Genomic DNA, 27996 nt, shown 5'->3' with positions numbered 1-27996 from the left:
TGTACTTTCTTTCTTTGTTGTGCATTGTGGGGAGGATGACGAGATAATAAAGACAAAAGTGAATGTCTTAAATCACTTGCTTTAAGTATTTTTTTCTAAATTTACACCTAAAAGAAACTATAACACACAACATATAGCCAATACCTAAAATGTAATATTTCAAGTAATAACACAGTATTTTAGTGGCAGCAATGACTACTGTTTCAGACTTTGCTGTCATTTGAAAGAAATTACAGTGGAACACAACTAAGATGGAGCAGAAATTCGGTTTGAAAAAAAGAAACCCTGTAGCCTGCAGCGGCTGGAGCTGTGCAGCGCAGCAAGAGGGTCCCATATGGAGAGCCAGGGCGATGCAGTGCGTCTGACTGAGCTCACACACAAACTCACAGCCCCACTGCACATTAACATCCAGACCCAGCTGGCCAGGCCACGCCGCGTGTTTATGAGTGTGTGTGCACCGAGCTGCCATCACATACATGTACAGAAATAGCGGCATGCTCATTTGCAGGCATCGACCAAGGAAACATATTTGTAGTACATTTTCCTACATATGTAGACCACACACACACACATACACACACACAGACACAGACACACACACACACACACACACACACACACACACACACACACACACACACACACACAGACACACACACACGCACCTTGAACTTTCTTAACCCTCACAAACACTGTTCCTTTCATTGCTCAATCTAAAAGATGCAACATTTTGAGTAGTCGCACACACACACACACACTGCAGATTGCAGCAGATTTTACTGTCACACATGTATGCATTTACAATCACAAGAGATAAATGAGCCTTCTGCTAATGGAAAAACAACTGGCTAACTCAAAGTGAATGGGATGGAGACGTTTTCGCAAAAACTAATTCACCTCTTTGATTCCCCCCCTGCACGCATGCAAACACACACCCCAAACTCACACACAGATGCAAACAGGATCGCTGAAACAGAAAATTGTTTAAAACACAATGTGAGAAACAGTTTTAATGAGCCTGAAAGGTTGTTGAGGGGAGGAGAATTACATACGCACCTATGCACACACAAACGCACAGGCATCGTTCCACACACACATTTGTACACTTATATTGGATGAAATCCCAGTGAAGTGCAGCTCATTAACAAACTCGAAGAATATAATCGAAATATGAACGTGATTGAAATAGTTCAGTAAAAAAGACGCCTATTCTGCCAGTGCTGATGCGCCTGCATGTGTGTGTTCATGTATCTAGGTGTGTGCGTTCATGTTTTTCGGTGTGTGTGTTCATGTATCTCGGTGTGTGTGTTCATGTATCTCGGTGTGTGTGTTCATGTATCTCGGTGTGTCTGTTCATGTGTCTCAGTGTGTGTCTGTTCATGTGTCTCAGTGTGTGTCCGCTGCCAATAACCCAGCGAGCTGATGAGGCTTGCACGATGCGAGGCAGGCAGCAGTTATTTCCACAAACAAAAGGCTTAACAGAAAAAGCACAAAGCTTTCACCTGGACAAATACGGCTGAAATGACAGAGGAAAAAAAACACTGTATAATAACCTTCCTTCGATTACCACCTTGGATGTACAGTATAATGCCTGATAATTAAATCGAGTGTTTTGTTTTAATTATAGATTTCAGATACATACATATAGGCTTTTAGATAGGACATCCAGCTACTGCAGTTTGTTTCCTCCTTTTTTATGTTTGTTCTGATTGGTAACACCTGCAGGAATATCAATTGGAGTGTTTAAAGAGGCCCTATTATGCTCTATTGGGTTTTCCCTTTCCTGTAGAGCATTATATAAGGTTTTAGGGCACGTAAATATTCTGCAAAGGCTAACATCCCATTTGCCAGAGGGAGTTTCTCTCCCACAAACTCACCCCGCCAGAAATGCCTTTATTGGACTCCTTTGTTTACTTCCTTTACATAGTGACATCACTATGTAACACTTAAGCTTCTATTGGCTAGTGCTCCAACACATTGTTTGTGCAGACTGGGCTCTGGTTTCAGATAAAGGGTGAAAAGAGGTGCTGCAGCACAGGCAATATGAGAAAAATAAAGCACTTTTTGAACATTAAAGCGTGTAAAAATGTCACAGTAGAGGCAAACACGATACAAATTTGAACTTAAATCTGAAATAAAAAGGGGCAGAGTTAAAGAAAGAACATGAGTGCCCCATAATATCCTCTTTACTGAGATTAGCATTAGTACTTCTAAGCGCACTCATGTGTACACTCAAACTCTCTCCTACACACATACTGAACACAAAAGCAGGCAAACATCTGTGTGGGAGACTGTACAAAATACTTCACGTTAGCGGCGGTGCTCAGCCTCACCAAAGCGTGTTATTAGCATCCGACACTGCAAAGCGCTAATGCTGACACTCCACGCAAATGACTGTAATTAAACACCAAGCACAATGTAAGCTTAAAACAATGAGGCGGCGGCGACTCAGAAACACGACTCAACAACAGAGAGGCAATTACGAAAAAGTTGGAGAACAATAATGCTAAAACTATCAGACGCACGACTGGATTACAGCCCGGCTGCTTGTATTTCAGGCTGTCTTCAGTAAAATCCGTCTTTATGAAGTTTCTGATGGAATTTATGGACCATATGATTTTTAACACCACAGTTTTGCTTGCTAGTTACCTTTAAAACCAATAAGATATCGACAACACCAGAACATTAAATCATTCAGACATTTTGAATGATTTTATTTATTTACGTCTCTGTTTAACAAGGCATACAAAGAATCCCTAATCTCAAAAAGAGAAGAGATGATTCTTGCCAGATTTAGTTATTAACTAATTAGCATCTCATTGCTGTCTCTGGGTAGATACAGTGGGGCAAAAAAGTATTTAGTCAGCCACCAATTGTGAAAGTTCTCCCATTTAAAAAGATGAGAGAGGCCTGTCATTTTTATCATAGGTACACTTCAACTATGAGAGACAGAATGAGAAAAAAAAATCCAGGAAATCACATTGTAGGATTTTTAATGAATTAATTGGTAAATTCCTCTGTAAAATAAGTATTTGGTCACCTACAAACAAGCAAGATTTCTGGCTCTCACAGACCTGTAACTTCTTCTTTAAGAGGCTCCTCTGTCCTCCACTCGTTACCTGTATTAATGGCACCTTTTTGAACTCGTTATCAGTATAAAAGACACCTGTCCACAACCTCAAACAGTCATACTCCAAACTCCACTATGGCCAAGACCAAAGAGCTGTCAAAGGAGACCAGAGACAAAATTGTAGACCTGCACCAGGCTGGGAAAACTGAATCTGCAATAGGTAAGCAGCTTGGTGTAAAGAAATCAACTGTGGGAGCAATTATTAGAAAATGGAAGACATACAAGACCACTGCTAATCTCCCTCGATCTGGGGCTCCACACAAGATCTCACCCCGTGGAGTCAAAATTATCACAAGAACGGTGAGCAAAAATCCCAGAACCACACGGGGGGACCTAGTGAATGACCTGCAGAGAGCTGGGACCAAAGTAACAGAGGCTACCATCGGTAGCACACTACGCCGCCAGGGACTTAAATCCTGCAGTTCCACACGTGTCCCCCTGCTTAAGCCAGTACATGTCCAGGCCCGTCTGAAGTTTGCTAGAGGGCATTTGGATGATCCAGAAGAGGATTGGGAGAATGTCATATGGTGAGATGAAACCAAAATAGAACTTTTTGGTAAAAACTCAACTCATCGTGTTTGGAAGAGAAAGAATGCAGAGTTGCATCCAAAGAACACCATACCTACTGTGAAGCATGGGGGTGGAAACATCATGCTTTGGGGCTGTTTTTCTGCAAAGGGACCAGGACGACTGATCCGTGTAAAGGAAAGAATGAATGGGGCCATGTATCGTGAGATTTTGAGTGAAAACCTCCTTCCATCAGCAAGGGCACTGAAGATGAAGCGTGGCTGGGTCTTTCAGCATGACCATGATCCCAAACACACCGCCAGGGCAACGAAGGAGTGGCTTCGTAAGAAGCATTTCAAGGTCCTGGAGTGGCCTAGCCAGTCTCCAGATCTCAACCCCATAGAAAATCTTTGGAGGGAGTTGAAAGTCTGTGTTGCCCAGCGACAGCCCCAAAACATCACTGCTTTAGAGGAGATCTGCATGGAGGAATGGGCCAAAATACCAGCAACAGTGTGTGGAAACCTTGTGAAGACTTACAGAAAACGTTTGACCTCTGTCATTGCCAACAAAGGGTATATAACAAAGTATTGAGATGAACTTTTGTTATTGACCAAATACTTATTTTCCACAATCATTTGAAAATAAATTCTTTAAAAATCCTACAATGTGATTTCCTGGATTTTTTTTTTCTCATTCTGTCTCTCATAGTTGAGGTATACCTATGATAAAAATTACAGGCCTCTCTCATCTTTTTAAATGGGAGAACTTGCACAATTGGTGGCTGACTAAATACTTTTTTGCCCCACTGTATACACGTAACAATAAATTAACCCTAAATAAACCCACGTTATCATTGGATAGTGTCAACAAATCAATAACTGTATACACAGCGTTGACTAAAAATAGAGTAAACCATATCCCGTATGGTTGCTTGCTCCATTCATCTCAATATTTAAATACACACTAAAGGCCAAGTCATTCAACACAGCTGACACTTACACACACAACACACTTTAAGCTGTGGCCTTGTTTCTTGGCAGCAGAAATATATCACAAAAGTTCATTTTTAAGCTCTTTTTCGACTGAAAACGGCCTGCTAAAAGCACAGCTCTTAGGTCTTTAAAGGAATAGTTTCTTGCTGAGAGTTAGATGAGAAGATCGATACTGCTCTCAGTCAAAAAGCGAGCAGCAAGTTAGCCTAGCTTTGTGCTAAGCTAAGAGATACTAACAGCACCTCTGAAGCAGCTCCTTTATTATCATGATATATCCCATTTATTTAACCTACACAAAAGATATTCATTTAATCAGGAACGGTCTTGTCAGTTATATTTCAGAGCTTTTAATGCCATAACATGTGTCAATACACCATGAAATCCCCAGATATAGATATCATTATCCTTTTTCAAATGTGTTTTGATTGTATCTGAGTTGTGTTTACCTGCCCGCTGTGTCCCTTGTCTGAAACTCTTTAACTTCTGTTACTATTACTCCTATCTTTCTATTTCTGTATTAGAGAAAGGGTTACCTGGTGTGAGTCACAATGTCAGTGAGTGCCCCGCCCTCGAGGAACTCCATGACGACCCACAGCTCGTCTCCCACCAGGTAGCTGTTGTACATGTCGACCACGTTCTCGTGATGGTAGTCCCTCATGATCACAACCTAAAACGCAGAAACAGATAGATTAATCATCGAAATAGAAGGGAAATACTTCAAATGTATTTGCGTTGTTCCATTTCTATTGAATTGATGTGTTTATATTTCACCAATCCCTGGCCTATAAATTATATAAATACATGTTTATATATACTATATATATTCATTTATATTATTTGGTAAACCTAATGTTTTGTATCTAAATCCAATATGTGCACCATACGTACACTATTTCAATAATTTATCAAATGTAGTCATGTAAATTCAATTATTTATTAATATACTCTTATTAATCCAATGTGAACATGTTCTGGGAGCTTAACTATAAAAGGATTACATTCAGAATATAAATAGGATTACACAAAGCAAATTAGTTCCCAACTGAACACCCACTGATCACGTGTGTGTTCACTGTACATGCTAACATACACCTCTCGCTCTTTACCACACACACCACAAAAAAACGATTGGTTCAATCGCTTGATATAGGGAGTCTAAGGTCCGAGTGTGCATTTTAAAAAAGCACTCATGACATGATTATAATTTATTTTGGTGCAAGCGCAAATTAGCACGTTTTCCTATAGTTAGCAAGCACAGCTATGAATCATTTCTTAGTCACATTTTTTTCTGAGCAAATAAATACAATTACAGATGTTGAAATGTGCAAGAGGCTTGATTAACATGGATTTATGTTGAGGAAATAAATGGTTAAAGTGAGCAAGCTATATTCTGCTGTAAAAAAGCGAGATTTGTACGTTTGTCTATAAGGCACACATTTAGCCATGTTTCATGAATATAATTAAGCAGTTTCATCTGTGCTGCGGCTTGTTTGAGCTATCAGCAATCACAAAATTGTTGGCTCTGACCTCGCATGTGTGCCTTACCTATAGTTGCAGAATAACATCCAGTATCAAGCCACATAATGAATACACATGCAAAAGCAGACATACATTAAACGTGTTGTTGTATAAACTAGAGTTATAACACCCAGGAATGTAATTGTACTAAGTGTTAATGTGTGCTGTTTTTAGGTGTGAGCATGCACAAGATAAGTGTACCGCAGTTACGCCCCATCTCGGTCAGTATTTCACACCTCATTAAAGAGCAGCTCTCTCCTCTGCTGTTTCCTGAGGTCCATCTTCTTCACAGCCACCTGCTTGCCGCTGTGCTTCTCGCTGGCTATGCACACAATACCCGTGGAGCCCTCTCCGATTTTGATAAAGCTGTCCAGGTATTCCCGAGGGTCACCTGTGGGCAAAGGCAACAGCAGGAATAAAGAAGGCATGTTGATGAATGGCATTTCATTGTCACTTATTTACTGTCCATGTCTGACCTGGGTTGACCACCAGCTGAAGTGCAGCCCTGAACTGCTCATGAGAGACTCTGGAGGGTTGTGTGTCGGAGCTGGACCCCCAGGAAGGAGGCGGGTAGGCCCCCGGGGGGATGTAGGGTGATGAAGGCTGTGAGTACGCACCCTGTGTTAAGACACACACAGGAAACTAGAGTCAAAGAGAAACAGAGAGTGGCTATAAAATATCTTTCAGAACTACAGAAAAAGTACAAAAGAGGATTTGTTTGAGGAAATGTTTGTTGTGGATTTCTGAGCTGACTATAATACAAACAATACAACTTCAAACAACATAAAAGGCATTATTCTGCACTAATCTAAAGCTCTATTCTCAGTGTAGTATTTCCAAAAGGTTAGCTTTTCAGGCTTTTGTTCAGCTTTTCGTAAAAGGCATATATACGACAATATAATCTTTATATGGTTTAGGAAGTAGAGTAATTTTAAAACCTTCTGTAATATTAAGGGTCGTTTAAATAATTCAAAGAGCCCAAACACATGTGGTTTGCACTGGACAGTGTCAATACTCTGGTCATTTTTTTCTGGTAATAATATATACATTTATTAAAATGACATCTGCATTAAATAGCCTAGGCAGGAGCATCTCTTTAAATGTTTGTGATTGTCTGTATGAGTGAACATCGTGAACATACTGTACCTGAGGGGTGTATGGTGGGCTGGGCTGGGAGGGGGGGTGATGGTAGGGTGAAGGTTTGTAATGGTGAAAGACAGGAGGATATGGCAGGTGTACTGGAGGGTAGCCAGGCGGCTTCATGTGGCTCTGAGGTTGTTTTAAGGGCCCTCGGGGGTAGGTGTCACCACCCGTAACCTGGGGACTGCCGTCACGTGCAGGATGCTCGTAATCACCCTGGAGGAGAAGCAGGACCACGTTATTTGGATTGTGGATCAAAATGTAAAGAAACAACACTGTACAGTTATACACGCTCTGTAAACTACATGCATGACTGCCTACAAATGCCAGCTCTAATTCTAGGTATGTGTGCAGGTACATTAGCCCTTGACAGACCGACCTAACGGAGGACATTTAGTCCACAGGACAGGCACCATACTTTATCTCTACCCCCCAACAATTTTTTCACAACTACACCATTCATCATCTAGGAGCCTAGGGAAGATTCAGATCTGGGACACATCGCTTCCTTATGATCCAAGAAGCACCCGAGTCTTCTTTAAAGCAGTACACACACACACACACACACACACACACACACACACACAAAGTAAGACTGCAGCGATTAACTATTAAAAGCTCAGTTGACTCAGCTGCTCTGACTCATAACAGGCCTGACGTACACACATAATTTTATGCACACACACTTACACAACATTCAGCAGAATCTCTAACTGTGATGACCACTCTAGCAGTTATTTAGAAAGTCAGCACTGTATATATGTATTATGGGATACGATGTTTATATTGTAACGGACCGGTTATAATGTTGATGTTTCATGAGTTTTATTGGTTACAGTTGGTTTGCATTTTACAGAATGTCAGCAAACTTTTTGATAGACAGTTTTGTGACCTGTGGCTGTGGGTTGAGTGAGGGAGTGTCTGCTGATTGGTTGGGTGTCGAGGAGAGGGAGACGAAAAAAGGCTTCGAGAGAGCTAACGAAGGATGTGTGTGAGAGTGACGGTTAACTTGGTTCTTTGTTGTTTTTGGTGTGGTTACGGCCGACAGCAACGTGGGTTAGAAGTTAATAAACTCATGGAAAAAATAGTTGAGAGGCTTCCTTTTGTTCTATAGCGAGACGCTACAATATATAAGGTGGAACCTGGCTGTGTAAAAATTAACATAGCTGATTTAAAAAAGCTATTTGGTGTAACATGCTCCTACTCAATTCTATTTGACGTGTCTGAGGTATGATTAAATGGAAAACTGGAGAAAAGTAATACATACAAAACTGAAATTTGACCGACTTGGTGGAAATGATTAAATACATTTTTCATGTTCAGCAGCTTTAGGAATGGTCTCTCACAAAAACACTAGCAGACTATATAGTATATCAAAAGTTTTTTTGTTTTGTTTTGTAGAAATGACAGTGTATAACGAGGAAAATGTCAATAGTCCAAGGTAGACCATAAAGAATACAGACAGAAGTGGATCAAGCTGCCGCCGCCTTATATAGATTAAATTAAATTACATTTCCTGAGACGCCTGAAAATAATGTTACTCATAAATTCTCAGGAGACTGAGAGGATAATAAAAAACTCCCTCTTTTTCTCTTTCCTTTTAAAGATCTCTCTGTGCCGGTAACTCTCTCCTTTTGCCGTTACACACAGAGACATCCACACTGACACACACATGTGCAGAGACAGGGCAGGAGGAGGAGTCCTGATGTGTTGGGATGGCGTATAATTACATGGTGTGAACTCTTTTAATCAATCACTCTGAGGCAGGTGTAGGGGGGGGGGGTTGCTGCTGGGCCCTGGCTCTCACCCCCCTATCGTTGGCCGGCACCGCTGGCTGGCTGTCAGCCAGGGGTCTCCTGATCCATGTTGGTTAAACGCACATTAATCTGAGTTTGGCAGGGTAATCAACAACCTAACTCAACTGTGAAATTGAATTCCGCGGTGGAACATCGTTCGGCCAGTTTTATGCTAAGGCTGCAGAAAGGGAAAGTGCCGCAACATCAATTTGTCACCGAGAGCTGCGGCACTGAGCTCGCCACATAACACAGAGAGAGAGGAAAGAGAGAGGAAGGAAGATAAAGGGGTGTGTGTGTTTGTATGTGTGTGTGTGTGTGTGTGTGTGTGTGTGTGTGTGTGTGTGTGTGTGTGTGTGTGTGTGTGTGTGTGTGTGTGTGTGTGTGTGTGTGTGTGTGGCCAAGTCTCCGTGCTGTCTACTGTAACATCCCCACCGGCTCCCAACAACAGCAGGGAGAAAGAAGGATTTACTTCAGTGGTGTGAGTGGGCTGAATGAGGGGAAGAGAAGAAAAGGCAGAGAATGAGAGAGGAGAGAGAGGGGTGGGTTTGTTACAAGGTCCATGAGCCGGGAAGAATAGTGATTCTTAAGCTGTCAGATGACTCCTTGTTTTTTTTTGTTTTTCTATACCACTGCTGCTAAATCTCCAAACATCACAAGGCAAATTAAGGTGCATTGATTTTCAGCCCACTCTTTACTGTGGCCTATATTTAATTTGATTTGACAAAGCACTTCATAGAACAACAAATCAAATATTAACAATACAGCTAATATAGTCTGGAGGAGTTCATACCCTTTAGCAGTGCTGCCTTTTTTGCATCAACATTCACAGCATGGGACTGCAGCCTGTTAAATCTTTACATTCCCTTCACACACGGTACATTTTCAGCAAAGAAAATGTGCCTCCTCAAGCACGGCGACTACGAAAGTGATAATAATAAACCATATGTAAGGAAAATGACCTTCCCCTGCATCACTTCAAATCCTGCTACTCTTGCATTCTCCGCGGATGTTTTTTTCTACGAGTGGCTATTTACTGAAGCATGCAGGTTAAATGGTTTTCATCAAGGCACCCTGGGATCTACATCAGCAAACCCAGTTTTCCCCTCCGCTACTGGTCTCACCATGTGGGAAGGAGGAATGGTGGAGTGCTGTGATAGCGGTACACACACCTTTAAAATGGGCCTGATGGAATACTGAACACTTTGGAGAATAATTTATAGAACATATATAAAGAACTTCCATGAATAACACCTCATAGAGAGACTATTTCCCCTGCGGTTCCCCCCTGCTGGCTTCCTACTACTTTTTAACTTATCTAATGTCTTATCAAACGGAGTTCTGTATAACCATATTGGTATGAAAGAATCACCATGAGTAAATTATACAGGAAACATATGGTTTCATAACACAACCGCTAATGCATGGAAGGTTTGTTTGCTCGTGTCTCGAGTCTCCTGGGTATCTGAGTCTGTCCCACTGCTCCACTGGAGCACATCACAGGCTGCGGCACGTTCCCCCAGAGCCACTATACTTACAGTGCAGGTGTTCATACACAATGGGAAGCTCTGAGCTATGAAACATGACATAAATGAAATGTCATGTCAGTTTGGTTATTTATTTTGGTTAGAAGTAACCTCTACAAAATGTATGGGACTGTAAAAAATGTCTACCTTTATACATTTCACACAGAATACTGTTAATGAGCTCTCTGTATCACCTCTATGCAGACGACACACAGCGATGGAACTGGAATCGTTCTGACTGTAGCTTACAGAAGCTGTTAGATATTTAATTTCAATTAAATTATACATAAATGCAATTGTTTATTTTTTGGGGCTAATTACACCTTGAAACGACAATATGCAACTGGTAACTTAAGCTACCTAAATCCTTATTATATTATACATTAAAACCAAAAGTAAGAATTTAATATAACACCTTATAGTGAACTTATTTTTCGTCTATACTTTAGGCTTTCCTATTTGATTTGATTTAAACTAAACAATCATTATTTTAATTTCAATTTGTTTTCTATTTTTAAAATTATATTCCCATACTCCTTTTCCTTTTTCCGGCCATTTGAGTGCTTTCTTTGTTCTCTATGTTTGTTTTGTGTCTCTATTTTTCTAGTTTCTGTAACTGTCTTTCAGAGCTTTCTGGTCTACGGTCAGCAAGAGCATTAATTGATCTGTGTGCAGAGACAGTGACTACTGAAGGGCGATAATTCTATATGTGGCAGTGCCTGAAGAGTAGATTAACAGCTACCACCATCAATCATAGAGCCAAAATGAGAGACAACTAGAAACAGAGGAAGAGAGAGAAAGAGGAAAAGGACTGATTATTGGAAAGAGATATTCCTACAGGCTTGTCAGGGGTGGTTGGAACATGCTTCCTAGACAGATACTGTATTTTTTAGCTTATACCAACCACTCAGCTGTTCTAGCTATGTCGATAACCTCGGTCACAATTATTCATGGAGGAATGTGGTCTTTCTTATTAAAATGCATATTTTGTTGTAGGTGTAGTTACCTTGGTTAAGGTCTGTGAGTTAGCGAGACTGTCTGAAAGGCGGGGGTAGGTGTAGGAGCTGTAAGGATGTGCCTGTGGAGGGTTCTTGAAAGCCCCACTCGCAGCATAAGGGACATTTGGCTCCTGCAGCCCAGATCCTGACCTAGACCGCTGCCGTATAGCAGGCGTGGGGCTGGTCTGCGTCACATAGGAACTCTTAGGTCGCTTCTCGTATTCGTCCCTTAGGCCGCCGTAGCTCCACTCACTGTCTGGGTAGTTGATCTGCTCGCTGTGTAGTGAGGCACGAGATGGCGTGCCCACTGAAGTGTCCCGGTAGTCCTGGCTAGAAGAGCCACCCACAGACGCCCGATAGTATCCACTGGAGCCAACACCACTCCCAACCGTGGAGGCCACTTCATCAGCTGAGCGCCCTTTGCTCTCCAAGTAGGTGTGGTAGTCCGGGGGAAGCTTGCCATAGTCTGATTTTTGGGGCATGGCGTCCGGGTAGAAGGGGCTGCGTATGGGGTACGAGTGACCATTCTGCTTGGTGAACCGATAGTGCCTCCCAACTGCCCAGTCCCCATCTATAGAGAAGCTTGGCTTGCCGGGGTCAAGACAGAAGTCCCTGCTGGAAGTGTCCAGGTCACAGGAGTAGCGGGAGTAGTAATGGTTGAATCCGTTCTCCTCTGGGGCGTTGGGGTGACCACTGGTGGAGGGTTTGGATATGCCTCCAGCCTGGTGGGGGCCCGGTGGGCTCTCTTTACGCAGGGAGTTGGATCGCGTTACTGAGATGTTGTCGAAATCCTCCAGCAGGCCGTTGATGGAAGCATCTTTGGGTGGCCGGTTCCCTCGAACAATGGTCTACAAGAAGAACAAACACATTTATACTTAACATACAAGACAGTGAGCTGCCTAAGACTTTGATGCAGGTAGCCCTGATACTTGGCTTGCAGTTCATTCAATTTCAGTTAAATCATTCATAGCTGAAAACTGAATGAGATGAATTGAAATTCCTGTTGGTTCAACTTCAGAATAAAAACTAATTTGCAGGCTGGAATTTCAATTCATGTGTATCAGGGCTTTTTGACAAGTATGAAATCAATCATCACTTGCAATAAATGTCGTTCTTTGTCATCTGAAGACACAGCAGGCATCGGTCTGCACATCCAGTAGTTGTTGTGAGTTGGGATGCAGCTAGAGAGTGCATGGAGATAAATGGCGGGATACCTCAGATGCTAAAAGGAAACCAGTGGTGGATTGAATGAACTAATTCCTGCCCCATTTCCCTCGCAACAGATTAGCTTCATTTTCAGTGGGCTGATCAGGATACATTAACAGTCGTGATGTTTGGTTTAACGCTCGTGAGGTGCATGAACACACCAGCATGCGCCCACACACTAGCAAGTGAGGTAGAGAGAGGGAAAGAGAGAGTGAACACACATGCTCACATCTTATCATCAAAGTTGCTGCTTATCCCATCCTACCTTGTGCTAAGCCCTTTACATGGATGTGTCGTGAGTCATGGGGGACTGATGCTAAAGGGGGAACTCTCCGAACTACAACTTCTGGCATGCATGATGTGCGTGCAAGTATGCTGTTTTTGTGGTGTGGACTATGAGGATCCTCACCTCCTTAAAATAAAAACACAATGACATAGGTTAATATTATTGTTATCTTCCTGTCTCTACCTTGGACATTACAGGAAACGCTGCATTAGAACAATGCACACGTTGCTGAGTGCTAAGTGCTGAGAGGAGGCTGAGCTGGAGGGATTATTGTTTGAATTTTAAACTCTTACATAATCTATTCGAGAGCTTTTTGTGATGATCAAACGCAATTTTATTTCTGTATATCTGACTGTGTTTTGATGATATCCTTGAAGTACAGCATCAAGCATCAAATATATCCAGTCTGGTTTATTTTGCACTATCCACAATCTCAGTTGTTTTACAAATCCTTGTGTGCCTATACATCACTACGTTCCATTCTGGATTAACATCCATGGTGGGCTTCCTGAAAGTGCCCGTCAAGCTTTAGGCCTTTACTGTATTTGCACCTAAATGTTTTTATGGTCTCATGTCAGTTTTTAGCTCCCTATCCACCCAAATTACACGCCCACCTTTCAATGCTAAGTCATGTGGCTTTCCCAAGCCTCAATGAAATCCCTTGAAATGTAAAATAAGATCTCCACTAGCATATATTATATTATAAGAAGAATGGGCTGGGTTTTTTCTTTTTAAAACAGAGCAACCAAGGACTACAATAAACTGAAATCAAGTAACAACTTTAGCTTTATGTAACGCAGGATGGCATTTTCACAGGAACAGCTGTATAATCCCTACTGCAACATCCATTTCTAGAAATGTACCTGACACACTTATTACATTTGTGGTCATTTGGATATGTAGGAAAATGTATGTGGCATATGATGATTTGAACTAACCACAACTCATGTGATTCTTTTCAATGTTCACCTAAGAGATAAAACCCCTGATGTTAATATTGAGAGGGCTGACATGGCATGTGTATTTCTTAGTCTTTTCTTTGAAGGTGTTTGCTGAACCTTACTCTTAGACATGATAAATGTCACATCAGCGAGTTCTTTGACACCCTACCACAATGCCTCGCTGTCTGTCACATAACTGTCATACGTGTCACCGCTGTAGTTTGTCCATATCAAATGTGCTGAGGCAGGGACTCGGGAAAGTCGGGATAATCATCAACTCTCAGCAACATTGTGCTGGCACAAGGACACATCTAGACACCTTCACACCCCCTTCCTGTCATTCCTCCCATCTATTAGATTATGACTCAACCAGACGACTACAATTATTATTAAAAGCAGTATCATTGCTTATTATTAACAACACTATGTTTTATTTTTCCTCCACACAAGGTACCCATTTCTGAGACAGGTGTTGACAGAGATGTTCAATTAAATGAATAATCTCTTTCTGCCTCATCATATTGTTTCAAATGTTTAGGAATGCTGCCATACGTGCCATGATGGCAATGATGGTTTACCCCCTAAAGAAGACAAATCATGCTCGTTTTCAGCTTCACATTTTGTCTCTCTATTGTGACATGTTACCATGCTTCAACATGTTCTCCCCCACCCCACCCACCCCATACTGCTTGTACTGCACCACCTCTTTTCACCCTCGGTCTGAAACCAGAACCCAGTCTGCTCTGATTGGTCTTGTGATTTTTCAACCGCTTAGAGATGTCCCACCCCGTAGCGAATAACGTTCAATGTGTTGCAGCGCTACACAATATAAGCACAAGTGTTCATAGTGATGTCACTGTGTTACGGAAGAAAACAGAGGAGTTCAATCGATTTACATGTAAAAAACCTATATAACACACTACAGGCAAAGGAAACATAAAGCATAATAGGGCCTCTTTAAGTCAAAATGGAAGTGTCTCAAGTCTTTGGTAGATCCCTGATTGCCATAAAGCACAATCATTTTTTCAATGCTTTGGTTATAAAAGAAATCGCTGCTGAACTAATGCCCTTCTCATCAGCCTTTACTGTACTCTCTGATGCTAATTTGAAAATCTTAGCATGCTAACAGGCTGAACATGGTATGTTATATGCTACAAATCAACATGCTAGCAAAGTGCTTTAATCATAGCACTGAGCATAGCTTAGGGGAAGAACAGCCTCACACATCCGCTAGCTGTCATGACACCGGAGTCTTGTTTAAACTAAAAATGCCGAACTGATGTTGCATCACAGCATAGTGAAAAACAAGAAAAAACGACCCTTATTCCAAAAATGTGTGAGCCACCTTGCTTCTGTCACCCTAGACAAATGTGCTCATTTTGATGTGTCATGTTTTGGTAGCAGTTTGATACTAAGGGAAACATTCATTCTTGGCTGGCCAAAATTCTAGTTCAAACACGACATGAACTGGACTAACCGCTTTATCCAAATAATACTGTTTCATATATCATCTCTCCTTTCTCCCTCTTCACCACTCCAGTTCCTGTCCCCTGTTAAGCTATAGGCTGTTTGGTTCCATGACCTGCTGGAACCCAAGGTGAAATGGCCTATAAACGCTGCGAGTGAAGTCTAGCTGAGAGGCGGTGGCTGCAGGACGGATGGTCTTTTAAACAGGTCGGTGAGTGAAAATCTATCATGCCTTCGACGGATGTCGCAGTGCATAGTCACAAGCTCGCAAGTCACACATTAATGACAAAAGTACATTTTTCTTACAGAAATAATGCTCATGCCACAATAATGTTGTTCCGATGGGTACAAAACTGCTACAAACAATCATTGCTGCTGTTATTGTCATGAGAATGATCCTCACACGTCATCTGAACAGTGATATGAACTTGTGAATGGTTTGTGTTAAACCTAAAATGATGCTTAGTCACATCATGTTACGATACGTGGATGTCAGTGATTCCCAGCTAATTCAATTGGCACACAACAGTCGGGAGTGTCAGTTATCTAATAAAACATAATCTTCTCCATTTAGTTCATAATCAATAAGACTGTGTCAAGGAGCGTGACAGGTAAAGGGGAGGGAGAGAGTGGGAAAGAGAAGGCGGCAAATGAAACCGAAGAGGGGATGAGAGTACAGAGGGGACAGGGAGACAAGGTTAATTGTGTGCCAAATCACTGTCAAACGTTCGGCATCAAGCCTGAAAATCTTTCCATTAATTTGAATTAGGGGGCTGATACTGGCTCTTGTACCCCGCACCCTCCCATCTTCCCCCTGTCCTTACAGCTCCGCGAGCCCTGTGCATGGGTCGTGTTCAGCGGCGACTGTGACAGGAGCCATATTTCACCGGCGTTCCGTGTTGGCCTGTCCTTTAGTGATAAGCTGTAATAGATCTACTCTCTCCACTCACTACGGCATGTTCAAGGTAAGCACAGGAGAGAGGAGTGGAGAGGAGAGGAGAGGAGAGGAGAGGAGAGGAGAGGAGAGGAGAGGAGACAGAAATGGGAAGATCCTCTATGGGAAGAAAAATGAAATGGAGAGTATATGTAGAAGTGACAATAAAAATAGGTTGGATATATGCAAATGACAGCAGAAGAAAAAACTCAGCAGCTGGGAAAGAAGAGAAGGAGGAATCACAGATAGCACGGGATGGAGAAGGGGTGACGACGGAAGAGAGAGAGGAAGTGTCGTCGAAAGGGAGCCATGAAAAATGAGGCTCATTGGGAGATAAGGGGGGATTAACCTTGCTGGTAATGAAGGGAGGGTGTGATGGGAGGACGGAGGGAGGAAGAGAGGGAGAGATAATTAATGAGCTTGCCCTTCCAGTGACTCCTAGCTAGAACCCTGGTATGGAGGCTGCGCTTCACTGGCCAGCAGGGTCCCGGGACGGCTGAGAGGCTGGGGTTGGAGGAGGAGGAGCAGATCTGCTTCTCTGCTGCATGGCTCCTCTATTCTGCTGTTTCATTTGAGTATGAAGCTGAAATTGCTCTTTGGTGAGGAATCTGCCAGAAATGATACAACTTATCCACATTTTAATTAAATCCCTTAATTCTAGAAGTTTTTAAGATTTTGGACAGCCATATGCTTTGATACAGAACTCAATTTAGAAGCACAGAATTTGTGCACAGTTGCAGATAAAGAGTCGCATTAACAGGCTACATTAATGTCATTAGTAATACATTTTTTCCTTTCCAAAGTTTAAAGTCAAAATGTATTAAAAATATGTTTGTGTCCAGGAAAACATTCCACTTAAAATGATATGTTTTGGGCATTTATGCTTCTAAAAACAACATTTTCACTACGGTAAAACAGTTTCCTGATTCCACACACAAAGGGAGGCACGCAATGAAGTAATTTTTCTTTAAATGTAATGTGTAATTAATGTTGTGCGTTTGTTTTATGTTAACATGTATATGTAAAGCGTCACGCAATAAAACGTTTTGAATGAAATAGATATAAATAATAAATAATAGTCTGTTGACTGTGATGTATAGCATTATATTATTGTCCTAATACCTATTTGTCTAAAGATGAGGGTCAAAACTAAGGCTCCAAATTAAACATATTTGTATTATTGATTAATTTGTTTAATAATCTGTGCTTCAAACTACAACTTCTGTGCAAAACCCAAATATAATTATAAAATTATAATTCATTTAAATTGTGCATATGTTTGCCTTTTTTTTGCTGAAATGAAAATAGTTGTTGCTTTATTTTTTCAGCTGAATCCCCCAAAATAAAAAATAATCAACCCTGGTCTAATGTTTGATCCAGTAGTTTTTTTGATTTAAATATGTTGTACACACAGAGACAGATACAGTGCGTAGCCTGACAGATTTAAGGAAATACATACATGCACGACAAAAATGGCAGATGTGTAACTCCTCCCAGTCGTGAGTCTTCAGTCACAGTCATCAACTACCACACCCCCACTCTCTCTCTCTGCCACACAGACACACAGACACACACACACACACACACACACACACACACACACACACACACACACACACACACACACACACACACACACACACACAGCACAATATGGCCTACTCAACACACCCACTCTCTACTCCCGGTCCTGCCAGAACACGACCAAATAGAAACAATGTTTTTTTGGTAAGCTGTCATGTTGTACTATACTATTGTACATGTCTCACAACAGAAGAACGTGTATTCCTCCAATCACATCGCATCATTCTCTCTCCCTCTCTGTGTATAATCCCTGGCAGCATCTCTACCCTGTGAATATTTCTGTCACGACTTACACTGCAGATAAAAAGCACGCGTGGGTATATTTTTTGCACACCCGAACATGGTCACACACTTCTGCTACTACAGCCGCCACCGCTGCTCCTGGAGTGCAGCATCCTCCTGCATCGGTGACCAGTTCCTACACAGAAGCTTATTTACGGCAGGCTGAGAAAGATAATATACAAGAGCCCTTGACAACATCAGACAAACGGGCTACTGAAAACTCGCCTCCGAGTGTCTCACTGAGGGCCAAAACATGACCTGCAGGTGCTGATTAATCAACTGCATGCATAAAAAAAGAGGGGATATATCGATAAAAAACAACACCTATTATTCTCTCAGTGTAAAAAAGGTGTGTAGCAACTTTAATCTCCACTTTAATGGTCATACTATATAAGACAATGGCTTAAAACAGTGCGTGGATTTAAAAAGATGATCTCACAGATTCAGTTGAGCAGCAAGACAAGCTCACGTTGTTTTATCCTCTAGCTCCCTCTTGTTGAAAGAAGTGGTAAAAGCAACAAACGGCTAAAGATGAAATTATGTTCCACTTGCCACTACTATGCACAAAAAGTAAGGAAATGTGTGTTTGGCAGATTATTTCTTTGTTATTACAATGCTTCTTGGCAATCAATCTCATACCGTTGGAGAGCCTGTTTATTTCCCTTTCAAATGGTGCCACATTTGAGAGGAACATGCCGAACAGCTTTTTTTTGCTGATTGAGTCTTGTTTGATGATGTTTGGTGGATTGGATGATTGAAGTATATTGAATTATTTTGGCATGCTAACATAGCATGCTTAGTAACACAGTGATGGGACATTAAAATGATAAGGTTAATGCTGATGCCATGTTTCTCGTTGTCATCAAATCACACCAAAAGACCAAAACCAACAACGTGTTGTCTGACTTTCCTGTCCGGATTGGTTGCTACAGGAAATCTAAAAATGTTGCTCAGCAATACATGTGTTTTTTAAGGTTCATCATTGTCCTGAAACAACTGGGCACTGGAGATTAAAACAAAACAATTAAACATGAGTAAATGGTTCATTTGCTGGGGACTATCTTCTGCTTGGGAATAAAACAGATAGGGTGTGCTAGTTTTTATGCCACGGCGTAAACACACGACAGTGCCCTTGTTTATGGAATTGAATGATATGTTGGCCAGTCTTAAGGTATGGTGAACTAACTTGTTTCAATCATTTAGAGTTGTATGGCACAGAGGAATTAGCTCTTAAACATATTAATATATTACCAAATGAGCTAGTAAGATATTTTAGGCTTTGGCGACACATATAACAAAAAAATGTGTACATTTATTTTTTGGGTCAAAATGATTTTGGACATATTGAAAGTAGGAAAAATATTTATTATTACCAGTTTTTGGATCATCATAAATCCAGGGGAAATGTAACTTTGCCTCAAGTAATAATCAAACTAATTACTTCTAAGGATTGTCAAAAAATGAGGCAGACCATTATTCCCTGGACAGCCGTGTGTTGAGTGCAGTCATGAGGGAGAAGCAGGACGTGTCCTGTGCTCTACTGCTCTCTGCTGGTCAGACTAAGTACTTCACATCTTAACCAGCACATTCATTGTGAATTAAATAATCATGAATTTAAGTGATGTGGATGTTAATTTCACAGATTAGGGAGCCAAAGTTTAGTGAGGCTTCTGGTAATAGGATTCCCTGAGGCACACATCTAAGATCTCCGTTAATAATCAGAAGGACTAATCCCGACCGCAAACCCAATCGTATGTGACCTCAGATCAGTACGCAAGCTGACAGCTTGACCCACCTGTATTACTTAGCTGAGGATGTCACAAAACACCGACGCTGTTTTCTTGACACGTTATTAGCGGAGCTACAGTTGAGGTCCCAGCAAACATGAACAAGATTATTCAACGAGAGGATATTTTAGCATTTCATGAATAATGGGCTGTGAGCCGACCTGTTTCCTCAGGCCATCCTGCTGCCTGTTAGTTACAGTATACCATCGTCTCAACGTGCAAAGGAGAGGCTCACTGAAGGGTTCAATAAATAGTTAGATAACATTATGCAATACATTATAATGAAAGGACAGTTGACTTGTGGATGATTCTGATAAATCTGATTTTGAGCAAATGTCTTACATGGCTGTATGCATAGAAGAATAAGGGGAAGGTACGTATAACAGCCTTTGTCTGACAAAACAAGTAAAATGATGAACTTATCTTTAAAATTACGGATCAATAGGAGTAACGTTTAGCTTGTTCTTACACAACACTTCTTAAAGTCGGTTTGTTGGGTGTTTCATCTGGACACAAATGTCATTGATACAGTATAGACATAGTAGTAGTGTCTATTCCTCCCTCTTACTGAGGCCTATTGAAAACTATTGAAAGTCTGAACAGTTTCTAACTCCAAATTTAACGTGAGGGGTCAAAGGAAGACATTAGAATATTTAAAGTCGTCAGAACCAAATTAATGCTGTAACTAAAGTACTGTACCTAAACATCCTATTTATATCTCAGTAACATATTTCTACAGGGTAGGGATTCCATTTTTTGTTGATTGTTTACACTTTTTACACAGAAGCAGCCTCTGGTGGTGTTTATGGGATTAATGTAACAGTGACTGTTTAGTGTATTATGCTGCTAAAGGCAGACAAGGGAGCCCGGTTATGTTTTCCTCCTTAGACGATGTGCCTCCGACCCCCACAGCTCCCCAGCCGGCATCTCAGACCGGAGTGACCCAGTGACCTCTGACATCAGCTGGGGAGAGCCTCAGCTACAAGCTCCAGGAGTCACAGAGGGTGCAATGCGTGAAATGAGGGATGATTTCCAGCAAAATGGATTAGTGGCAGAGCATAATGAATTACAAACATACAGTTGGACCAAATCCCCGACCTTAAGCATATTAGCTGTGCAAAGCCTGGACTGGACAGCATTCTTTTTTTCCATCCCTCCAAGCACTGGCATATTTAAGCTGATCTAGATACATAGCTGGCAACAAACTCCTATAAATATAACCGTATTATTAAAATGAATAAGTAAAGCCAGTGGCGGCTGGCCAATAGAGGGCGCTAGGGCGCCGCCCCACCACTCACCTCTCACCACATTTCCTTGAATAAGACATAACAAAATGAAATAAAAATGAAATAATAAAATAAAAATATTTTGAAATATATGTATATATTTTTTTAGATGTGCAAGATAAATATTTCATAGTTAATGATGAGTAAAGTTGTTTCGTTCGTTGACATTGTCTGATTGGTGACGTATTTCCGCCCTGGGGCGCAGGAATCTTTGCCCATAGACTCTCGTTAAAAGTTGTACATGCGCAGTAGCTCCTCTTCAATACAAGAGATAGGACGATGTTGGGGCGCACCTCTCCTGCCCCGAGCTGAATGCAGCTGGATTTGGCGGCGGGGCTGACGTCACAGCCTTCTGTCATAAAGTATGTGTATTGTCCATGTTATATATGATATATATTATTTAAATATAGAGATATATCTAGAGATAGATATAGAGATAGATATAGAGATAGATAGATAGATATTTATTATATATGTATATTGGCCCTCTGTATAGTAATATAGCACATCTGTATATTTGTTCATACTACATCTGTTTATACTATGCCAATTATTCCCACCTCTTTAGACTGCCCTTATCTTTACATAATCACTCTTAACTGCATATACTGTACATACTCTATATATCGCACTTGTTTCTCTTTGCACTTCTATCTATCTATCTATCTATAATGTTGTTTTTGTTGTTTTCATTTATGTAAATATACTCGTTTGATACCTTAGTACATGTATGCATGCTTTTTTTTAATACATTTTGGAGTTATAGCCCCCCCTGGAGAAACTCCACCAGCCGCCACTGAGTAAAGCTGTTTCTGTGCCAGTGTGATCAATTATGTGATTTCCTTCTCTGGGAGTTTCCAAGTGAGTCTGTCACTGTGAAGGAAACTTTCTGATCTAAAGGAGGAGCGGAGACAGGGAGCAACAAGAGGAGGAGGGGATCAATTAGATGTCCCTCAGTTATCTTCTTGTCAACTCTGAGACAGATAAACAGACAGCTGCCCGCTTTAGATTAATTACACACCGGCGCTCATTAATCCTAGCCCAGTCAGTCAGTTGTATCCTAGGCCTCTACATCACATCTCCACCCCTTTCATCCTTATTCCCCCCTCACTTTCCACTCCTTTTTCCAGTCATTATATCACTCTCCTGATGGATTTACCCCCCTTATTTATTTTCAAATACTGCCACTTTAATCCCTCTCACAAACACACAGTCCTTTTTCCTATATGCTACATTTGCAACAGTCAAGGCATCTATCAAATCATTGCTATCCAATGCATTTTATATTATGAATGTGAAGGTTACTACTGTATGTGCTGACAACAAGCCAAGCTAAAACATGGTAAACATTTTAGCTGCAAAACATCAGCATGTTAGAATTCCCATTGTGAGCATGTTAGCATGCTAGCGTTAGCATTCAGCTCAAAGCACCACCATGGCTCAAAACAGAGCTGCTAGCATGGCTTCTAGATGCTATATTACAGCTTAATATTGTACTGTATGTGGAGAAACAACTGAACAGTAAAGGTCCTGCAATATAAGCATCAAAATATTAACTGGGTGTTAGCTTAGAGTTAGCTTATATTTCTATAGCATGTTTGATCCCGTTTCATGAAAATAGAAAAGTATGTGTGGTTACAGAAAACAATAAAGCTTTCAATCTTGTCATTTTAAAATAATAAAAAACAAATCAATCCAATTAATCTTTTAAGCATGAGAAACATATGAGATCTCTTGTTTATTGTTAATAGGCCTGTTAGATCTATACCAGCACAGATGAGGCTTAGGGTGAGGAAAATAATGTTAAAATGATGTTCACCTTTATCTTGCTCTGAAATGCTGATTGATGGATCAGAAAGTGATTTTCATTCAACATTCTTCCACGGAGATAAAGGAAGAGAATGATTGCAATGTGAGTTGTAGTTTTCTATGTGACCACATGAGGATACTGCAGGTCCAACCATTAAAACCCTCCAACCCAGAGTGAAATATTATCTGCTGATTTAGAAACAAAGAATGATAATGATTTCTAAATTCACCATGTTGTTTAATTTAAAGGACACTAGCTTGTCAGCTGTGACGACACTGATTTTCAAAGTCTGTGTTTTGCTTTAATACTACGTGAATATCCACATCAGAAGAAAAAGAGAACACTAAATACAAACTCCACAGGACACAAAGTATTTAAGTGTTCAGGAAGATCAGGATTTTGAAAAGTCACCCCACAGTTTCTCGTCAAGACATTGGAAAGCACTTCTAATCCTTTACAAGCCCGCAGCCTTTAAAGTCTGACACCTTACATCTCAAATCAGTTTTTCCTGCAACAATCCTTCCCTATTTAAAATTCACAGCCTAAATGTCCTTGCAAAAAAACCCACATTCAGACACTGAAGGATGGTTGTTAGCCAGGACATTTTGAGCTGCCCTGGCAAAGTACGACGCGCGTTACTGAAAGCCAAAATTCCCCCGCTGACTGCAGCTCTGGAGCCTCCGTGAGAGGTGATTTGCAGTGTGACTGTGAATGGCAGACGCGATAGAAGACAAAGTAAGAAAGCGAGGAGGGAGGAGGAGCAGAGTGGAGGAAGGAATGAGAGAGGTCTAAATCAATGCCATCCACTTCAGCTCAGTGCCAAGAAAGACAGATGCTCTCTCTATCTGTTTGTGTGTGCATGAGGGTGCACTGCCTGCGCAGACACGCATACATCAGGAGTTCTTTTCCTTCACGCTGCTTTGACCAATTTAACCCTAAATCGATGTAAGATGGAGTGTAATACATATTGAGTCAAATTCAAATCAGACTTGAAATTAAAGGCGTATCGATCACTAGCTTTCAACTTTATTTTCTGTCCATTACGAAGATGAATGAAAGCAACAGTCATTGTGGAAGACAGGCTAGAGCACAAGGGGCAGTTTTGGAGGAAATAAATGATCTAATGTAAAATCACAAGCCCTTGGGATAACTGGTAAAACAAAGTTAGAGATTCTGGACCTGCTCCAAATCCAAGCACTTGTCTAGACCTCATTAATTCTCAGTCTGGACACTCCTCTGCCTTGGAGCTCTCCCAGTATCGTTAATACACACTGCAATAAAACACCTCCTCAAATTAGCAGCTAGCTGGTTGCACATGTAAGAACAGTAATAGCCAGTTCTCCCTATCAAATAAAGACAGAGGTTTGCATTTATGCCCCTGAAGCAAGGACTGGGTGACCCTGTTCAATCAGAAACACTATCTCTCTCTGCTTCCATACGAATACATACAGCAAACCCAGCAAAGCTACCAAAATAACCCATGCTCATGCTTAGAGCACAAACATGCCCTCTCTCCAGAAACATGAGAAAACCACCTCCACTCTGCAATGCTATAATTTATGGCTTGTCACACTTCGGTGTTGAGAATGTAACACAAATAGAAACTGTCAAATATTTGACCCTTTAAACATTAGATCTCTGTAATGTCAGCACAAAAAGATGGAATAAATGCTTAATGGAGCAGCTACCGTTCTACCTGCACCATCACTGTTTGGAATATGTATACACTTAGTGCTGGGAAACTGCTGGCAGTGAGAGCGGCGACCTGTTGCACAGACAAATCTGCATATCCAGCATTCCAGCATGCAGTCTTAGCCAACCAGAAACAGAAACAGTCAAACACCCCACCTGTGACTGTTTATGAATCGTCTGTGTCTGGGGTTTAAACACCACCACCTCCTCAGTCTGCACCGCTCCAAGCAGCTGCCTCTGCTCCGGCCTCAGCTGCCTCAGACTCCCCGTCTCCCTCCTGTTCGCCCCGGACCCTGATCTCAGCAGCTCCTCGCCCTCCCGCCATAACAAGTCAATCTGTCCGGCAGCAGCTGCATTCAGCCCCTTAGTGTCTGGAAGAGTGTGGACCCTCTGCACCCACTGCAGCGACCCTCTGAGGGACCCAATGATCGAATTTCCTCCTGCCACAGGACCAGTGGGGGAAGGTGGGCGGCTGCTATCACTGACCCACTGACATTCACAGCGGCGCTTCACAAGTTATCACCCTGCGTGTCATGCCCATTGTCGCAAGCCTTCTACGCTCTCACGGTGCCCTCCATTCCTTTGTCTCGCGCTCACACACTCACACACACACACACACACACACACACACACACACACACACACACACACACACACACACAGTGTGTGCTATGTCTGACATGGACTAAAAGCTCAATGACAAAATGTGAAAAAAACGTGTCCTTAAAGTCACTGAAACAAAACTTTTGTTATCCCCTATTTATTCATAACCTCCTTCTCCATACTCGAAAGTAAATAAAAACTAAAAAAATAAAAGTACTGTTAGCAATCCCTAAAAAAGAAGAGACCTCAACCTTAAAATATATTTTCCGTATGGAATAATAGCTTTTTGCTAGAGGCAAGAAAATTAAATAAATAAAAAGAGATACAAAACAACAAAAAAGAAGGCACAGAAACAGTGACTAAGTTGTACTGTAGGTAGCACAGACATGTTAATTTGTCCTTAAAATATGCTGTACATATTCATAAAGGCTCACCAACAGAAACGGACCATGTCCAATAGTTATCACCTTAGGAAAAGGATTTTGAAGCAGTTAATAATTGGAAACAGTTTCATATTAACATGAAACTGTCAGTTTGGTTCCAACAAAGCGGCAACTCAAGCAATTGTAAATCTGCAATCGTGTGCTGTCCTTCAAACAAACACAAACTCTAAATCTACATTAGACATTCCTAAATAACAGCTACTGGCTGTGTGGCTCACATTTCTGGGCACATTTCGTTGCATTATTTCTTCCAATGTGGATGGGATATTTCCAGTGCAGCTATAATGGTTTGACAGCACAGAGATGTTCAGCAAGCCAAAAATATCAGCGTGCGCTCTCCACCTACACTACCTACAGCACATATAACCCACAGCCGAATGCACAAAGTTTTAGGCCTGTACTGTACTCTGGAGGTTGTCAGGAGTCATTTTGGGAAATGCATGAAATCACAAACAGAAGAAGAGTAGGACAGGTTAGGCTGGAGGGAGGAAGTACATCTTCATTGCATAATAACTCCTGAAATGTCCTTCTCATCACGTTTAATGTTTCTAAATGTGTCCAAGGGAGGATTCTGATCTGTTTCACAGTAAATTACATTGTAGAAAAATATGATTTATATGCACTTCCACTGGCTTTTAACCAAAGTACATGCATAGATAGTCTCTCAGTCACCACATCCCTTCCTGCAGCAGCAACACTTAACACAGATGTATTTATCCATTTAACTAAATGCCATTTTTCCTAACCTTCAATACAAATCAGAAAACTATCTAAAATGTTACTCTAAAGATATAATCTAAAGTCAGCTTTAATTTGCCTGTATCCATACCCTGTATCATAATCTTAATCTCATATGTCTCAATTTGTCTCAGGCAGCTGCCATCAAATGTCTCTGTTCCTCACTGTCCCTTATCTGATTCATTTATGAAGAAACATGTGGATAAGCTCAAACCATTAAACTACAGAACTATCACATTAAATTCTCAAACACATGGCTTGAAACAGAAATGTATATTATTCCAAAACCACACTAGATAATTCAACTACGTTAGTGGCAATACAGAGCTCTTTAATGTTCATTTATTTAGAAAAGTTGAAGTCAGTTCTCCTGCTGTATTTTATGCCAAATAGATGACGGATAAGAAGAGGAATTTAGATAGTAGGGAGGGGGGACTTTATCATCATCCAGGTTGGGAAGGATGATATTTAAAGTTGTCAGCGGCGTATAAAAGAGAAATATCCAACTTTAAAACATGATGCGGATATATTAATCCTGTGATCCCAAGGTTCACTAATTATATTTGAGCGTGAACATCTCTCTTCTACAACCATCTAGACTTAAGAGGAGTAAGATTTAAGTTTGCCTCAAGAATCATAATGGGGTTTTCTTAACATTTGTATAAGCTGTTTCTTCCCTTTTCCCTCGAACTGGCTTACTGATGTTGATGTCCATGCCCTGAGGGCTGTTTGATAACCACAGAATCAAGACAAAGAATTTAAATTGCTTTTGAATAAAACATGCTATGGGGTAAAAGTGAATGAAATTTCTCATTTAGCATAATTTTTTTAGTCTTTCTGTTGCACACTGACAAAAAAATATATACATGGGTTAAACTGCCGGTTATTACTCAATAGACTCCTTGTTACGTCTAAACTCAGTATTTCCTTTTTTTGAGTGAACTGTCAAAAGCTGCCGCTGTCTGACATTATCCTGACAAAGGATATAAACTTAATAAAATTAAATTATGACCAATGTAGTTATTAATTCACTGCAGGCACATCTTCCTACTTCTTTCTTTTGTCACAATTTGATTGTCAGAGTTTTATAGCTATACAATCATGAAGAACATTTTTTTTTCTACAATGGTTGCCGGTAAGCCACACGGTAAGATCTTAAAGTTCTATTACTTATTTATAAATGTCTACAGGGAGTTGCCTGTAAATATATGACTGACATGCTCGAGCAAAATAACCTTTCAGATCACTCGGGAGCAGACTGCTAGTAGAGCCCAGGGCTAAATCTAAACTTTTAAACATTTTTTTGTCAATATACAGAGCTGGAACTAACCTG

At 41.0% G+C, this 27996-nt stretch overlaps 1 protein-coding gene across 4 annotated transcripts in view; it reads right to left on the bottom strand.

The window, feature by feature from the left end:
• pak5 (p21 protein (Cdc42/Rac)-activated kinase 5) overlaps positions 1 to 27996 on the bottom strand; it is a 66350-nt gene that overhangs the window by 4331 nt on the left and 34023 nt on the right. For 3 of the 4 annotated variants that reach the window (XM_063901405.1, XM_063901401.1, XM_063901404.1), the window contains 5 exons: positions 11613 to 12452; positions 7294 to 7503; positions 6624 to 6789; positions 6384 to 6538; positions 5163 to 5296 (listed from right to left, as the gene is read on the bottom strand). In XM_063901405.1, the coding sequence (XP_063757475.1) occupies positions 5163 to 5296; positions 6384 to 6538; positions 6624 to 6789; positions 7294 to 7503; positions 11613 to 12452 (1505 nt within the window). The remainder of the gene's footprint in view (positions 1 to 5162; positions 5297 to 6383; positions 6539 to 6623; positions 6790 to 7293; positions 7504 to 11612; positions 12453 to 27996) is intronic. The other variant, XM_063901403.1, reaches the window with a different exon arrangement.

The sequence above is a fragment of the Eleginops maclovinus genome, chromosome 15 (genome assembly GCF_036324505.1).
Source record: "Eleginops maclovinus isolate JMC-PN-2008 ecotype Puerto Natales chromosome 15, JC_Emac_rtc_rv5, whole genome shotgun sequence".
Classification (NCBI taxonomy): domain Eukaryota; kingdom Metazoa; phylum Chordata; class Actinopteri; order Perciformes; family Eleginopidae; genus Eleginops; species Eleginops maclovinus.
This window is presented reverse-complemented; position numbering and strand designations above follow the sequence as displayed.